Source organism: Taudactylus pleione, unplaced genomic scaffold (assembly GCF_031769625.1).
Source record: "Taudactylus pleione unplaced genomic scaffold, aTauple2 ptg000250l, whole genome shotgun sequence".
In the NCBI taxonomy this organism is placed as follows: Eukaryota; Metazoa; Chordata; class Amphibia; order Anura; family Myobatrachidae; genus Taudactylus; species Taudactylus pleione.
The window spans coordinates 9,934,537-9,952,625 of NW_028284652.1; the positions used below are offsets into that span (position 1 = coordinate 9,934,537).

An 18,089-nucleotide genomic window follows, 5' to 3' on the forward strand; every position below is an offset into this window, starting at 1 on the left:
CTCCCCTGTCCAAGATTCCCCAGAAGAATCCTTGCACGCTAGGGCTGCTGCTGCTGCGGGGTGAATTTTCATCCCAAAAGGGGACCAAGAAGATTAGTTTTAAACAACAATTGACTGTGAAACAATCCTTTGCAAGAGGAAGCAAGTATGAAAGCAGCCATCCAGTTGCTCAGCGGATCACTGAAGCCATGGCAGCTATGCTAGCATTAGATCTGCATCCAATATCTACCATCAATGCATGTGGTTTTAGATAGTTAATTGAGGTCCTGTGTCCCCAACAACAAATTCCATCTCAATTCCATTGTACAAGAACAGCAGATCCTCGCCTGTACCGTGACGTTAAAAGAAAACTAGTTCTTGGCCTAAAAAATGCCATTGTACCCACTATCCACTTAACCACAGATATGTGGACAAGTGCTACTGGTCAAACAAAAATTACATGACTGTGCCAGCCCACTGGGCGGGTGTATCGCCTTCAGCAGCAGCATCTAACACAGAACGCCAGCTCATTCACAGCCAGGCTACTCTCTGTATCATCGGCTTCACTAAGAGGCATACCGGTATCAACCTGTTAGTAAAACTCAGAGATATTATATAAAAATGGCTTACCCTGCTAGGACTCTCCTCAGGATTTGACATTTCTGATAACGCATGTAACATTGGTCCTGATTCACTACCGTATGCAACTGTGAATGTAATAGCTATTATGCACGCAGTTCAACTGTGATAGTATGCTAATTCATTGTGATCGCTATTCCCTCGCAACACTACACAAGCACGCCCACTTTACTTACCACACATCCGTAATGTTTAGCAAGACTGTGAAACCATCGGTACAATCGAGTACCATCGCAGCCTCATGCACACACTCACAAGGTCTGACCTTACTCAAAATTGCTAATAACCATGCACACTATGAGACCTCAGACTGCGTAGGGCATTGTAGTGGATAATTGATGCATGCCCTTGCGACAGCATTGAAACGCACTGGCACGCCTGCGTTCGTCTGACCACAAACGGCACTTCCTGTCAATCACTCTGCGATGGGTCTGTCTAGTCACTGCAATCGCAGTCCCTATCGCAGTAGCTAGTTTGTGCACACTCACTGCGATGCATACACATGCGCAGAATGTAACAATCGGCCGATTGTGTGCATAATCGCAGTTGCATACGGTAGTGAATCAGGCCCATTGTGAGAGAATTACACCTGGGTAAGTAAACTTGATGGTTCAAAATGTTTTAAAAATTTAAACGGGCTTGCAGAAGATGCTCTCTGTGTCTAGAAAATATTGTGGACATTTTCAGCATTTAGCAACGCATGAACAGTTCAATTGCCATGCCACCAACTGAAGCAAGAGGTAGTAACCAGATGGAATTCTATCCTTTATATGCTTTAGCGAATAGAGGAACAGCAACAAATCATCCAAACCTACACAACAAACCATTACATAGGGAGAGGAAGGAGAATGTACTGTACCTTAGTCTAACACACTGGAGAAAACACTCTGGCCCTAATTTAGAGCCGGACGCTCTGACAGAGCGTTCGCTCTGAATCAGGGCCGGCCCTCTTATTATTTGGAGCGGCCTCCTGGCCGCTCGCATAGCTGTGGGTGACCACCCACAGCTATAGTGAGCGGCCAAAATGATGGTCGCGATGGTCAAGACCATCACGACCATCGGGCTTGTGACGAGACCCTGCGGTAGGGTCTCGCTGCCGCAAGCCCTGGAGTGCTTTTGGCTCTATCAGAGCCAAAAGCACTCCTACTGACATCACTAGTGATGTCAGTGGGGCCGGCCCCAGACGGTAGGCGTTCCCATGGGAATGCCTCCATCTGGGCAGCCACGCCCCCGCCATGCCCACCAAAGGGGGCGTGCTGTCAATCAACATCGACAGCATGCCCCCTTTGGTGCGAGACCCATAACGATGGCTTGGCCATCGTTATTCGGGTCTCGTGCATGCGCACGACGGAGCCGCCTCCGTCGTGCGCATGCGCACTTGGGCAACATCGACCCGCTTGCGAGCACTCGCGAGCGGGTCTGAATCAGGCCCTCTGTTTTATGTAAGATACTGAAACCAATTGAAGTAGTAACAAATGAAGTGAGTTCAAACACTGCCAGCTTGAGTCAGGTGATTGCCTTAATAAACCTACTGGAAAAGTAGCTAGAAAAACTGAAGAAGTAGATGAAACAAAGATATTTCAGTAAGTGCACTATGTAGACAAAAGTGTTTGGGCACTGACAGCAAATAAATCAAAGAGATTTTATTGACATCAGTACTTTGTAGGTCCACCACGTGCAGTGATTACTGCAGACACCCTTATTGGCAAACTGTCCACAAGTTCCTGGACAACAGCAGGCGGTATGTTTTGCCATTCCGCCTCAAGTACAGTGACCAACGTTAAGGAAATGAGATATGTGTTAAAAATGTATTTACAGCATCTCAGTCCCTGCAGTGATTAATTAACTTTTTAGCCCTTTGTGTTCCCCTACCTGTCTGCTAGTGTATGTGTGTTCATTCACAGAACAAAAGACCTTATGTTTAGCCTTGTCCATATGTCTGTTTTATTCATAACCAGTAGAGCAATGTAACACCTCACAGCACAAAAGACCTCCTGAGTTAATTTCTACCTCCACAGGGGACACTCTGGACGTACACCTCCTTCCATTTGCCTGCCTTTTGTGTCTCACTGGAGTCTGGCAGACTGGACAGAGCCAACCCAGCAGGTGTTCGTCAGGGAAGTAATATCTGGGGGAGGTCGGATATAAGAGACCCACACCAATCAGGGAACGGTGCAACTCCCCTGGGTGGTCACAAGAACCGTGGGAAATTGGAAGCTTTCAAAAGAAGTCACCAAAGGCAGCTCCGCATGTTGGTCACTGACCTTGGCTAAGAAGGGACTTTCTGCCAAGGTGCTTAGTGGAACGCATCGCCTGTCCTGTGTGGATGTATACATTTGGAAATTCTGTGTGGATGAATACTATATCACTGCTGTGTGATCTGTGATAGTTTCTACTGTGTGGGATCCTGGAAATGCTTGGATGGACTCAAACGCTATTCACTGCTGTGTAATTGGTGATAGTTTTGACTGGGTCGTATCCTGGAAATGCTGGGGTGGACGAATACGCTATTACTGCTGTGTGGATTGGGTAATAGTTTCTCCGGTGAGACTGTGCATCTCTAGCTATTTCGTGGAATTGTTCTGGGACTATACGCTGCTGAGACTGGCCCTATCTGGACTGCTACCTGCAAATTGTCTGTTCACTGTATTTATCTCTTGTCCTTATATATTATTTATTTCTGTGTGCTGTAGAAAAATAAACCATCACTTTGGTTTCATCTGCTCGGTGTCTGGGTGATTGAGAGAACCCCGTATCCTCACACCAACTAAGACACTAGAGCACACCTGGCGCTCCAATTCGTCCCAGAGGTTCTCAATGGGGTTATGATCTGAACTCTGAGCTGGCCAGTCCGTCCAGATTACCGAATTTTCTGTATACCAGCCCAGTGTCGCCCTAAAACATGACAGGTGGCATTGTTGTCCTGATGAAAACATTAGTTGTTTCCATAGAACTGCAAGTGCATGGGCCTCCCTATGAATTGTTCTTGTCAAAACCTCTACATTAGTGGCCATTTGAAACTTGTGTGCAATGGTATGCATGGCATGCATTTCACTTGCATGGAGGTGTCCAGTCACGTTTGTCTACATAGTGTATGTTGGACTTATAGATCAGCTTCTCTATTTTCTTCGCCAGGACCAAACAGTTGTTAAGATCTTGCAATTGGATCACTACATTTTGGCAACCATGCTTGATCCTAGGTTTAAGTCATTCAAAATGTTTTTCTAACTGACACAGATCTTAAGAGTTGTAAAGAACTCCTTGCCAGCAAGTTGTCAGCTCAAATTGCACATGACACGATGACGTCTTCTGCTTCAGTTTCTCCTGCAAAAGTTCTGCCAGGAAAAAACTGATCTTTTCCAAGAGACCCACTGGGGATGTGGATGATGTGTCAACTCAGCGCACCAAAGTAAACACAATTTTGATATCTGGTCAGAGTGTTTAATCGTGAGAACCGGCATTTCTGACTATAGTGCTGGCCGCAAGCCTGTTAGTGCTGCGCTAAGTCGGAAAACAGCCACGCAGCTGGCACTTTAATCAGATTTCTCCTCGCACCCTCCTTTAGTCGCCCTAACAGCACACTGAATTAAATAGTTCCGGTAAGCTCCCTCCAATCGCTGTCAACACACAGAACTGAAACGCCCCTAAATATTAATAGGATAGTGGTGGATTATTTTAATGACAATGTACAACTTAGCATGTCTCACAGTCCTTTTGATTATGGGGAGGAAATAAATGCAATTTGGAGCCTCTTGTACAAACTAGCGTTGGTGTCCTTAAGCTGCCCACCCTCCAGTGTATACTCGGAAAGAGTGTTTAGCAGTTAGCACAGCCAGGAACCTTCTGAGCGATCGGCATAGGAGGCTAATTCCTTATAATGTGGAAAAACTCATGATCATAAAAATGAACTACAAATTCTGAGGAAGACCTTTGCCGCCAACTGCAACAAAGTACAGAGACTTCTATAATGCTGGGTACACACTGTCAGATATATTGACTGATCAATTGATCAGCCAAGGAGGTAGATGTATTATAGCGGCATGTACCGCTTCCCGCTTCGCCTGTTTACCGAGGCGAAGCAGGAAGCACTACCGATGAGATGTAAGAACATCTCATCGGCCGGAGAGGGGGAGCGTTAACTACCCCCTCCGGCGCTACCTGTTAGAGACCGCAGCGCATCCAGGGGCGCCGAGAGGGGGGGGAGTGGGTAGAGTTTACCCGAGCCCGGGCTTCGTGGCGCTGCAAAACTCTTTTTTTTTTTAAGGGGGCGTGGCCACACCTTCTGAAATTAGGTCACGCCCCCTCTTTACCGGGGCCCGGCGTGGCTCTCTACGCCCCTGAGCGCATCAACCTAGTGCTGATGCGCTGTGTCTCTTCCCGGCCGGCTCCACTGAGCATACGCGGGATCTCGCAAGTATCATGAGATCCACGTGTGGAGCTGGCAGCCGCCGCAGGGACAGCGCTGTCCCTGCTGTTGGGATAGGCTGGTGCCAGGCTGTAGCTGTCGATAACGACAGCTACAGCCGGCCGAACGGTCATGCGTTATGACCGTTCATACATGGCCCTGCCGCTCGGCACCAGGGGCGCCGAGAGGGGGGGGAGCGGGTACAGACTACCCGGGCCCGGGCTTCCTGAGGGGCCCGGCGGGGGCCCGAGTCCGACGCCGCCCCCCCCCTCCCTCACAGCAGCCCAGCACACAGCGTGGATTCCAGTGGGGATGAGCCAATATTGGGTGTGATGTTTACACTCATGAGGGTGAGGATGATAATGACATCTTCCCAGTGCAGAGATGATTAACAACGCTGTTAGCCACCTTAATCCCACAAAAGTGGCAGTCCATGTTGCTGAACTGCTTGGTTAGTTAAACTGTGCATGTCCTTTTTAGTATGCAACATAAGGGTGGGTGGAAGGCCCCAAGGACAATTCCATTATGGAAAGCTTTTCTTTTCATTATGGGCTGTATTTTTGGGGGGCACTGGTAATGGGCTTTTTTACATAGACAAACATTTGTATTGGTTATATTGCTCTAACACATAACTAATTTAAAACACATTTTTAACCAGAAATAATGTGGTGCCTCGCAAAATATAAAACAATTAACAGAATTATGAAGCATATTTAATATTATTTAGTAAAATTAACAAAATGATACAAGGCCACACCTTAATTGTCATTTTTTTACTTGAACAATAGATAATTTTTTTTACCTGCTTTCCACTACATACTCCACCTCCATTTCCCTGTACTGCCCTCGGGCATCTGAACTAGTTCCCCTCATAATTAGACTCTCTGGTGTATATCATAAATGTACTATGGAGTTTGTTACCCAATTGGGAAGGAGGGAGGGGGGTATGGCCAGCTTTTTTTGCAACCCTTGTCGGAAAGCCTTGGCTATATTAACAACAACATTTTATTTTTTCATGGCCTTTTCTCTTCTCAGTTTCTGGAAAGCAGATCTTGCAAGGCCACGTCTCAAATTAAATTGTCTTAATAAATAAATCAATCAATCAACCAATGCATTACCTGTCTTCCACTACATACATCACATCCATTTCCCTGTACTGGCCTTGGGCCTCTGAGCTAGTTCCCCTTATACTCAGACTCTCTGATGCACCTCATAAATGTACTACAGAGGTTGTTGCCTAATTAGGAAGGAGGGAGGGGAGCTAGTATGGTCAGCTTCTCTTGCTATCCTTGTCAGGAATCCTTGGCTATATTAATGACATCATTGTATTCTTTTATGGCCTTTTCTCTTCTCAGTTGCTGCAAAACAAATCTCACAAGGCCACTTCTAAAATTACATTTTCTCAATCAATCAATCTACTACTTTCTTTCTATGGGGTTGTGTAGTTTATTAAACTGCCATCCTGTCTACCAATGTTTCATAGATGTGCTACCGTGTTTCTCCGATAATTAGACCTACTCTGAAAATAAGACCTATCCTTACTTTTGAAGAATGGTCCAAAATAAGCCCTACCCCGAAAATAAGACCTAATAAAATCCAAATTTTTCCCGGACCCTGCACTACACTAAAATGCCCCCGCATGAAATACTAAATGATAGAGCTGGAGGAGGCTGCCCGGCCCCCTCGGGCCGCTCCTCCACCAGCTTACAGTACCGTAGTCAGACTCCAAAACAAGCTTTCAATAAAGCTTGTTTTGGAGTCAGCGCGTGTGACGTCATGACGTCACAGCGCGACTCTGAATTGCGAGGTGGACATCGGAGGAGCCACGGATTGTGGAGGAAGGAACCACCTCCGGATTCTTCTTATTGTAAAGGTAAGTGGGGAAATGGCTGCAATCAACAGGGAGAGGGACAGGCTGCATTCCAAACCGGGGTGGGGGGGTGGGAGGGGACTGGAGAGGCACAGGCTGTATTCAACAGGGGGGGAGAGAGAGGCACAGGCTGCATTCAACAACAGGGGGGGAGGGAGAGGCATAGGCTGCATTCAACAACAGGGGGGTAGAGAGAGGCACAGGCTGTATTCATCAACAGGGGGGCTGGAAATAAGCTATACCCCGAAAATAAGCCCTATGGTGTTTTTTTGACCAAAAAAAAAAAATAAGACAGTGTCTTATTATCGGGGAAACACGGTATATTCTTTTAAACTGACATATGTTCGTGCCGCTGCTCAGTTACTTAGTTTAACCAGCCTTTGGCCAATATTGGTAAACAATATTGTGAGCTGGGATGTGGTCAAAATTGACAGGAGCTTACTGGAAATTCAAATTATTGAGGTTAATAATACTGTAGGAACAAAAGCTGGATTAAATTACAGGTTGAGTCTCCCATATCCAAATATTCCGAAATACGGAATATTTTTAGAATGACTGAGATAGTGAAACCTTTGCTTTTTGTTGGATCAATGAACACAAACTTTGTTTAAGGCATAAAATTATTAAACATATTGTATAACATCACCTTCAGGCTGTGTGTATAAGGTGTATATGAAACATTAATAAATTTCATGTATGTACACAAACTTTGTTTGAGCCACAAAATTATTGAAAATATTGTATAAAACTACAGTACCTGCAGGCTGTGTGTATAAGGTGTATATACAACATAAATGCTTTCTGTATTTAGATTTGGGTCCTATCGAAAAAGATATATCATCACGGTATGCAATTATTTCAAAATACGGAATATTCTGATATCCAAAATACCCCTTGTCCCAAGCATTTTGGATATGGGAGACTCAACCCGTACATGATTTTAGCTGTTTTTATAATATTTTTACAAAAAAATCCAGATACAAAACCAGAACATGATGTGAGTGTGGTTTTGGCAAAACCAAAATACGACTATAAATTAAAACCAAAATACGGGGTTTGCACACATCTTTAATGAAAATATATTACTTGATAACACTTTGTCAGTTGTAGCATAGTCTAGTTGTTATTTATTGGTTAAAGAGTTGTTGTCGGGTTTTAATTGCCCTATACCCAACATTCAACTTCATGATCCTGTGTCTTTATCCTTACTATGTAACTATAGGATAATAATTTACTTCACAAAATCAGAACCTTCTGTTGTTTATTTTCATGTGCAAACCTCCATCATTTACTTTTCATTTATTTTTTACAGTTTTAGACCTAAGCTCAGAGCTGTCCCAAGCTCTGTTACGTTTGGAGAGAGAAAACCAGGTGCTGAGAGAAAGGCTGCAGGCCTTTACTGGAGAGACCGTGGAAGTGGAAAACATGGGACATACAGGGCAGAAGCATGAAAGTCAGATCTCGGACCGGCTACGAGATTTATGTATCAGAGAGGTGAGAGCAAATCCAGCATCAAAAAGAGTAAGAAAGTGGGCATATGGAAATAATACAGATATGATAATACATGCTAGACCATGTGACAATTACTGAGTAAATGTGAGAGGTGTGATTGGTAGTCTTGGGGATGAAATAATCAAATCACAGTGTTAGTATAATAAGATGTAAAGGATAATTCCAGTCTCCAATAAAATGTTATCAAACCCTGTTCCCCCATCTATTTGAATGTGTGATTCCTCCTCGGGAAACACAACCATTTGCCAAGTGCACATGACTGCCACCAAATGCTCAATGTGTTATCCTGGTGTAATGGTTGGGGGTGGTTAATAAACAGAGATAGGAATGGATCCCTTCAGTTCAACTAATTTGGGGAAAGGGAGGGGTGTGAATGAAATAACTTTAGAGATTGCAGTTCTCTTTGAATAGGGAAACTACTATGGCTTCCTCTAAGGCATTATCTTGAAGTTTTTCGTATTTCATTCTGTAGGAGCCAGATGGGGGCAGCTTAGTGGATAAAGATCTATTGGGAGATGGAGACAGAAACCAGAAGGACAGGAAGAAACCAGAAGACAGTGTTGTGCAGGAGCAGTCACAATACTGCCAAAAAATGGCTACAGGTGAACAGCTACTCACCGTATCAAAAAAAGCAGGCAATGACACTGAACAACCGCAGGTGCTGTTGGAAGATAATGCAAGAGACAATCTTATACAGAATAAACAGCTGGAAGACATTCATTGTGCTGTGCAATTAGTGCAGAACCAACTGGAAGAAAGTTCTCAAGGGGACCAATCACCGGGGAAATATGTAGACAGTTTTAAGAGTGCGAACCAGAGACATTTGGAACAGAGTTCTGGAGAGTTACAGTCATTGCAGACACGGCTGGAATCGAGTAGTGTAGAGGTACAGTCACTAAAGACACATCTGGAATGTAAGGATGGAGAGGTACAGTCACTAAAGACACAGCTAGAATGTAGGGATGGAGAGGTACAGTCACTAAAGACACAGCTGAACTTGAGAAATGGAAAGGAGCAAGCATTAAAGACACAGTTGGACTTGAGTCCTGGAGATGTACAATCAATTAATGCACAGCTAAAGTATGATACAGAAATTCAGTTATTAAAGACACAGCTAGAATTGAGCATTGGGGAGATACATTCACTAAAGGTACAATTGGAACTGAACACCGAGGAGGTACAATCACTGAAGAGACAATTGCAATTGAGTGCTGAAGAAAAACAATCACTAAAGGTGAAGCTAGAATTGAGTTATGAAAATGAACAATCACTTAAGACACAAATGGAATTGAATGTTGGAGTGGTTCAATCACTAAAGGCACAGCTAGAATTGAGTTCTGGAAAGGAACAGTCATTGAAGACACAACTGGAACAGAGTTCTGAAGAGGTACAATCAGTAAAGGCACAATTGGAAGTAAGCGCTGGGGAGAAACAATCACTAAAAAAACAACTGGAATTGAATGCTGGAGTCGTACAATCACTTAAGGCACAGCAGGAATTAAGTTATGGAAATGAACAGTCACTGAAGACTCAATTGGAAGTGAATGCTGCTGAGTTACAATCACTGAAGGCACAGCTAGAATTGAGTGGTCGAGAGTTACAATCGCTACAGACACAACTGGAAATAAGTGCTGCAGAGGTACAGTCAATAAAAGCAAAGTTTGAATTGGGCATTTGTGAAATACAATCGTTAAAGAAACAGTTAGAGGAAAAAGAAACAGAGAACACAGTCCAGCAGAGACAAATTTATGAGAAAGCTGTAGAAATACAGTTAATAAAACAACAACTGTCCGATGTAAAAGAGTCACATTCTCTAACACAGCACCTGCAAGAAAGTTCTGAGGAAATGCAATCTCTTAAAAGACAACTGGCAGCCAGCACAAGAGACATGCACTCCATAAAGATGCATCTTGAAGAAAAAGAGGAGCAAACATTAAAAAAACAGTTTGAAGAGAGTGCAAAGGAAAGTGAGTCACTCAGAAGACAACAGGAAGAGAGAACGGTGGAGGTACAAAATCTCAGGATGAACTTAGAAAAGAAAGATGAAGTAGAGCTGTTATGGAAAAAACAACTGGAAGAGAGAGCAGGGGAAATAGAGTTGCTTAGAAAAAACTTGGGAAATAGAGAAGAGTTGGAGCAGTTAGTGAAGCAACAGCTAGAAGAGAGGACAGGTGAGGTACAAATGCTTAAAAGAAACCTGGACAAAAGAGAACAAACAGAGCAGCTAATGAGGAGGCAGCTGGAAGGAAGGAATAAGGAGATGCATAAACTCACCCGAAACTTGGAAAAAAAAGAGGAATCCCAGAAGTTGGTGGAAATTCAGCTGGATGAGAAGACAGGAGAGGTGAAAATGCTGAAGAGAAGCTTGGAAAAAGGAGAGGAAATAGAACAGCTACTGAAGACACAGCTGGAAGAGAGAACGAGGGAGGTCAAGGATCTCAAGCAGAACTTGGCCAAGGAAGAACAACTAGAGCAAATAGCAAAAAGTCAACTGGAAGAGAGAACAGGAGAAGTACAAGAACTCAGGCAAAACCTGACAAAAAGAGAAGCATTAGAACAGATATTGAAAAGGCAGCTGGACGAAAGAACAGGAGAAGTGCAGCAACTCAAGAGAAACATGGAGAAAATAGAGGGCATAGAGCAGTTAGTGAAGAGGCAGCTGGAGGAGAGCACAGTCTCCATCCAGTTTCTTCAAAAACAGTTACAAGAGGCCTCCAGTGAGGAACAGTTATTGAAGCGGCAACTGGAGCAGAATGAAAGAGAAAAGCAATCCCTGGGTAGGAAACTGGAAGAAAGTTCTGAAAAAATTAAGAAATTACAGAGACAGCTACAAGAAAAAGATACAGTGGTACAGTCATTAAAAAAACTGCTTAAAGACATGGATGAGAAATGCCTTCAGCAACAACTGCAAGAGCACGCAGTAGAGAACAGCGCTCTGCAGACTCTGTCAGCAGAGTCAACTGTACTAAGGAACCAGCTTCGGGAGATGTCTGACCAAATAGAAAGTCTAACTAGACAGATCCAAGCAAGTGCAGACAAAGAAGGGAATTTACTAAGAAATATTGAAGATAGCAAGGTAGACAAACAAGCCCTCCAGAGACAGCTTCAAGAAAAAGAAGAAGAGATACTAACCCAAAAAAGACATTTAGATGAGAGCAATGGAAAGCAGCAGTCCTTAAACAGAAAGCTGGAAGAGAGTGATTGGGAGCTGCAGCTACTAAAAAGGCACCTGGAGGAAAATGAAGGACGGAGAAAGGTGCAACAGAGACAGATGGAAGAAGATGCAAGAGAAAGACAGTCATGTCACCTGCAATTGAAAGAGAATGCTGAAGAAATACAGTCCCTGAAGAGACAGTTGAAAGAGAATGAGACGTTCGAACACTCAATAAACAGACAGATTCAAGAAAAGACAGAGGAGATAGAATCCCTAAAGAGACAGCTTCAAAAAAATGTAGACGAAATAGACTCACAGAAAAGACAGCTAGAGGAGAGAAGTGGGGAGAACTTTTTACTGAACAGACGCTTAGAAGAAAGGGAGCAGTTACTCAAGAGACAGCTGGAGGAGAACAGTGCAGAACTGCAATTTCTCAGGAGACAGTTACAACAGAGTGCTGAGCAGGAACACTCATGGAGGATCCAGCTGGAAGGAAGTGAGAGAGAGAGGCTGACTTTGAAGAGGCAACTAGATAAGATAAGTATACAATCCAAAGATAGACAACTAAATGACAATGCAGAGATCCAAATACTGAAGAAGCAGCTAGTTGAAATGAACAAAAAGACAGAATCCTTGGCCAGGCTGATTCATGAAGAAAATGAGCAGCCGGATAGACAAGATCAGCAGAAGGATGAGCAGGCACAAAGTCTCATAAAGCAACTTCAAGCAAGTGCAGAGGAAGCAGGGATTTCACAGAAACTACTCAAAGAAAAAGAAGTTGACATACAAGCACTTAAAATACAGCTAGAAGAATGCACAGGAAAGGAACATTCTCTAATAAAACAGCTGAAAGAGAGGGAGATATATGAGCAGTCTCTTAAGGTTAAACTGGATGAGGGCAATAAGGTAACAGAACTTCTGCAGAGACAACTGCATGAAAGTGCTGAGGACATCCTGGCTCTCAGAAGGCAAATGGAACAGAAAACTGGGGGGAGAACATGTCACAAGAGGAAAATGGAAGACACTAAATCAGGAAGCAATTTTAAAGAATTAGAACCCCATAAAATACACCTGCAAGTAACTACTACAGACATAAGACCAGTGCCTGAGGAAAGCAAGGAACCAAAATTAAGTAGACAACTGGATGAAAGAAATTCTAAACCATTAACAATATCTGATTCTGCCAGTTTTCCCTTTTGCTTTGGAACCACAAATGATGTTTCTGTTTCTCCTTTCCCCAAGTTTCCAGCGTCTCCTTCTTTAGAGACAACTGCATCTGTCCTCCCTCTTCCCTCATCTACTCAATTAACTTTGTTGGCCTCTGCTCCTCAATCAGTCATTCCTCCTCAATCAACTCAGCCTCCTGCATCTGACCACAGTGTTTTTGTACCTCCCGACAAAAATGAATCTGAGTCCATATCCACTTATTCTCCTCTTGCTGCCACCGAATCTCCCCTATCCTTGCTTCTGCTAGAACTACACGGAGTACGAAGAGAGAGATCGGAGTTGCAGGGACGTCATGACTCCCTACTCAGGGACTTGCAAAGGCAGGAGGGAGAATTGGAAAGAGTACAAAGAGAGCTGCGTCGAGGTCGGAGTGCTATGAGATTACTGAAACAAGAACATCGGGAACTACAGGAGAGGTAGGGCAATCATGTACAGAAGTGTCTCACCAGGGTTCTCTGCTAACTTAGAACACATAAGCTTGAACATATTTAATGAATAAGGGGGAGATGTAACAAGCCTTGGAGAGAAATAAAGTGGAGAAGTTGGTCAAAGCAACCAATCAGCTTATGACAGTCATTTATCTAGAACAGTCTCTGAAATGACAGTTAGAAGCTGATTGGCAGCAAATACAGAGGGGGGAGGTTCTTCCAGACAAGAGAAGGTATTAGGTAAAGTGACATCATTCCTAGTTATGTACTAAGAGCAGTGTAAACATTAGATTTTCATGTGTACAGCAATTAGATGAAGGGTGATAAGGGTGCACCTTTAGGGTGTTCATTGCTGTGCAGAGGGGCGGTTGGGCATTTCTGCTCTGAATAGGGACTTGAATTCTGGACATGGGGTATTGTCCTATACTATTAATGATACACATTTTACACCTTACTGCTATACTTCAGCAGAGAAGTATAGTTCTAGGTGTAATTTTCCAATAATAAGACCAAACCAAGCAGGAAGATGTTGAAGATTTGGGGCTTGATTCAAAGACAGACGCAATGCCAATATTTGCGCAGAATGAGGAATTGTTTGCTTTTGCACATGCGTGAACACAGCACTGTGCACGTGCAGCGATTGCAATGCGATTACGTTCGTACAGAGTAACCACTCACAAAGTGAGTGACAGGTAGTCAGCGTTTGTGGGAGGTAACTGGGGGGTGGTTAGAAAAACGCAGGCGTGTCTGACCGTGTGAATGCCGTTTCATGTGCGTCAATGGTTCCGATGTTTACACTGTTGCACATTATCAAACGGGTATGAGAAGGTAGCAGTGGGCATCCCTATGCTCGGCTATGCTATGGAAGGATTTATCATAGCAGCTGTGATCCATGAGAGAATGCAGTTGCGATTGCATTACCGTCCATCTAAGAATCTGGTCCTTATTTTGTTAAAGGGATGGTTGTAAAGTGGCAGGAGGTTGGGCATTGGCACAGTGACCCCCCACAGATTTGTACACCTGAGAGAACTTCTAGGCTGTGGAGGCATCTCCTGAGAGTGTAGCATAGGTACATACCTAGATACGTACAGGGCAGATCATCTAGGCAAAAATCAAAGTGCAAAGCTAAGGTGATTTGTGCTACTTATTGAATTTGCATTGTTAATTAGATCCTGTGTGTGTGGTACTTGGGCAGTAGGTAAATACAAAGAGAATGGAGTGGTTGGTAGCAGAGGAATGGAGACAGGTGGGGATGGTAGCAATGACATTACTCCCTAATAACTATATCATTTTCTTTCATGGTTCCTACTATCGGGTACATTTACTAAAGTGAGTTTTTTTGGAAGTGGAGATGTTGCCCATAGCAACCAATCAGATTCTAGATATTATCTTCTAGAAGTGCTAGTTAAATGTTAAGTAGAATCTGATTGGTTGCCACTTCTAAAAACTCTCACCTTAGTAAATTTACCCCCTAGGTATACACATAAGTATTTGCACAAATTATTGTTGCTGTAGGAAAAGCACCTCATAGGTGTCTGTAAGTGGATTATATATACAGTATGTATGTGGTTTGTTGATGCTTTGTATCACATACTTTGTTGATGGATCTCTGCCAGGTTTTCCCAGCTCTCTATACAGGGAGAGCAGGTACAGCAGGAGCAGCAGAGAAAACTGCAAGAGCAGATGGAAAGGATGCAAGAATTGCAGATGGAAAACCAGAAACTGCAGGAGGAGCAAAAGAGGTGAGCGAATTGGCAAACCTGGGTTTCTATTGATAGGATAAACTATTGTGCTATTCACAATCTTTGGCTGTAGCTTCCCCAATGGCCTAGCCTCTTAGTGGAATTGTGCAGGCTGCAGGGTGACTCTAACATGTTTCTTAAATAATCACCTTAATCTCTTTGTTATAGTTGCATGACTAATCAATGTACTTACGAGCACATAGCCATGCAGATAGCTAGACATGGATTGGATCAGCAGAGGCTTCTGCCAGCAGAAATCATTGTTGACACTCTTTGAATAGGTCAGGTAAAATGTTAGATTTATGGGTCAGGTAAATGTAGCAGACAATGAATAAGTGCTGCCATCATGTTTTGCTCTTGCAGGCTTCAAGAAGAGCTGTCCCGATTTGAGAAGACTTGTAGTGATAAAATATCAGAGCTGAGAGAAATGAAGAGACAGCTGGGAGCTGAGCAGAGAGAGCGAGAGCAGCTAGACAGAGAGCGCTTGGAACTGAAAGAGAGCGTGCAGCGCCTGGAGATCAGCAATACGGCTCTTTCCGATCAGTGCCAGGTTGGTTTTTCAGAAACTGTGCTGCTGTCTGAGTTTGTGGTTACACAGGTCACTAGATAACTGTCCCTTTGTCTTTCAGGTGTTGTCCCAGGTGAAACTCTCTCTTCAAGACCAGAGTAACCTTTTGCTGTCTCAGATAAATTCTCTGAGCCAAGATAATCGTGAGTTATTAGAGCGGAGCCTTGAGAGTGGCGCTCTGAGACAGGAGGAGGAGAGGTGCTACAGGTACGGCTAACCTCTAACCCTATAGCCAGATTGATCTTCACAATAAATACATCGGAGTCCTGCTACGTATAGAAGGGCTAATTTACACATAGAGAGATGTGTCTCGCCTCATTTTTTTATTTCTTTCAGTTCTCTGTTGCGTGTGTGTCTGTGTGTGTGTCTGTGTCTGTGTGTGTGTGTGTCTGTGTCTGTGTGTGTCTGTGTGTGTGTTGGAAAGGTTCAAATTAAATTGCCAATAAAGAGCAAAGAAACACAAAAAGAACCAGCACTTGGGAATAGTGTATTGGGAATATATAAAAACAAAATATTTATTATAACTAGAGATGTGCGGGTTCAGTTTTATTCCGTTCTTATTGCCAAATTATCGCAAGTTTGTATTAGTTCGGATTTCTCTTATCAGCTATCTAAAACACATGACAGCCGGCTAGCCAATAAGATGCCGTTTTTGAGTTTTCCGAGCATATCCGAGTAAAACCGAACGGCACATCTCTAATTATAACCTGTGTATTCATAGAAGCATATATTATGGGATGTAGTAAAAAGGTCGATAGTAACAATGTTGACAGGTATGATGTCGACATCTCTTTAAAACAATTTAGTAAATATACTAACAAGAAAAAAAGTAAGCACTATACTTAAAACAGTGGGCCAAATGTAATAGGGTGGAAGTTTAGAAAATGTGAGAGTCTAGCAGTAAACTGTCACATTTGTCGAGTTTTATCTTGAAAATGGGAAGACATCTGGATGAGAGTTTAAATTGTGAGAGGTTTTTTTAGTCTAAAAACAGGCGATTTTGCATGTTTTCGGGCTTTATTACATTGGCCAAGTTTAAAAGTCTGAGAGTTTACTGCTAATCTCTCACATTTTATAATCTCTTACCCTATTACATTTGGCCCAATACAGGACTTAAGTATCAAGTATTTTTTATTATTTTTAAATACATTGGAACAGGCAATTACAATGCACTTTGTTGTTCCTGTATGCTATAGATGGTAGGGATAGTTTGATTTCCTCTTTGTACTGGTAATAAACGTTCATAAGGAACGCAACATATCCTGAATGGTAGAACATGCCTCCTAAAATAGGGTTAAATGGCCCATCATATATGTCAGTACAGAAGTTAGTACATAAAAAAAAATGTCCCAATCAATATATATTTATGCTCACCCATGCATTGGCCGGCCTCATGTAATATTTGGCCAGTTCCAGCTCTCCAAAGTTCGGAGAGCACAGAATTAATCCGTCCCATTGTGACCATCAACATGTCGCTAGTCCCACAGAGGTTCCTATAGTTATGACATACCAAGGCATTCATGTAAACTATAAACACCCTAATACAAACATGTGTTCACAGCAGAAAGCAGATGATCATATATTCCACACACCCGCAGAGACCATGGCCCTCATTCAGAGCCGTACGCTCTGAGCAGAGCGCACGCTCTGAATGAGGGCCGTCCTCCATAACTATGGAGCGTCCTCCTGGACGCTCGCATAGCTGTGGGTCACCACCCACAGCCTATACGAGCGTGCAGTTTGATGGCCGCGTTGGTCTTGACCATCGCGACCATCGAAACTGCGAGCCGGAGCCTGCGGTTGAGGTTTTCAACCGCAAGGCCCGGAGTGATTTTGGCTCTATCAGAGCCAAAATCACTCCCACTGACATCACTAGTGATGTCAGTGGGCCGGCTTCTGACGGTAGGCGTTCCCTTAGGAACGCCCCCGTCAGGGAGGCACACCCCCAGCACGCCCACCAAAGGGGGCGTGCTGTCAATTAACATCGACAGCACGCCCCCTTTGATCAGACACAACGAGCGAAGGAAAGTCCTTCGCTCGTCGCGTCTGGCACATGCGCACGACAGAGCTCCCTCCGTCGTGCGCATGCTCAGTGCAGAACATCGATCCACTTGCGAGAGGACAGCCGCTCGCGAGTGGGTCTGAATTAGGCCCTATGTCTCTGAACAAATGAAAGACTGGAATCTTTGAACACACTTATATCAAGAAGTGCACTTTAGTGATGGATTACTAAGAGAGACATTTACCTTTGTAGGTACTAAGGGGTACATTTACTAAGATTCGAGTTTGGTCAAGTTAGCAATCTCTGGAGAGTTTGGGCATTTTTTTCCACTCGCAAATTTACTAATGACAAACTCGGGAGAGAAATCTCCTTTGCTACGGGAAAATACTGGATAGTTAGCAAACTCTCTTCACTTCACCATCGCCCAAACTCTAGTAACTTTTCATTAGTGAAGATAGGATTCAGGAATTTACCAAGATGAGAGTTTGTAAACTCTCATGAGAATGGGCAATACTCTTGTAAAAAAAAATGTGAAATCAATTCACCTGTCTGTGAGCTGCGAG

At 43.5% G+C, this 18,089-nt stretch overlaps 1 protein-coding gene across 1 annotated transcript in view; it reads left to right on the forward strand.

The window, feature by feature from the left end:
- The window catches only part of CCDC88B (coiled-coil and HOOK domain protein 88B), a 102,020-nt gene that overhangs the window by 67,009 nt on the left and 16,922 nt on the right, over positions 1–18,089 (forward strand). The window contains exons 13-17 of the mRNA XM_088480095.1: positions 8,206–8,387; positions 8,878–13,202; positions 14,831–14,956; positions 15,320–15,506; positions 15,586–15,731. Coding sequence (XP_088336221.1) covers positions 8,206–8,387; positions 8,878–13,202; positions 14,831–14,956; positions 15,320–15,506; positions 15,586–15,731 — 4,966 coding nt within the window. The remainder of the gene's footprint in view (positions 1–8,205; positions 8,388–8,877; positions 13,203–14,830; positions 14,957–15,319; positions 15,507–15,585; positions 15,732–18,089) is intronic.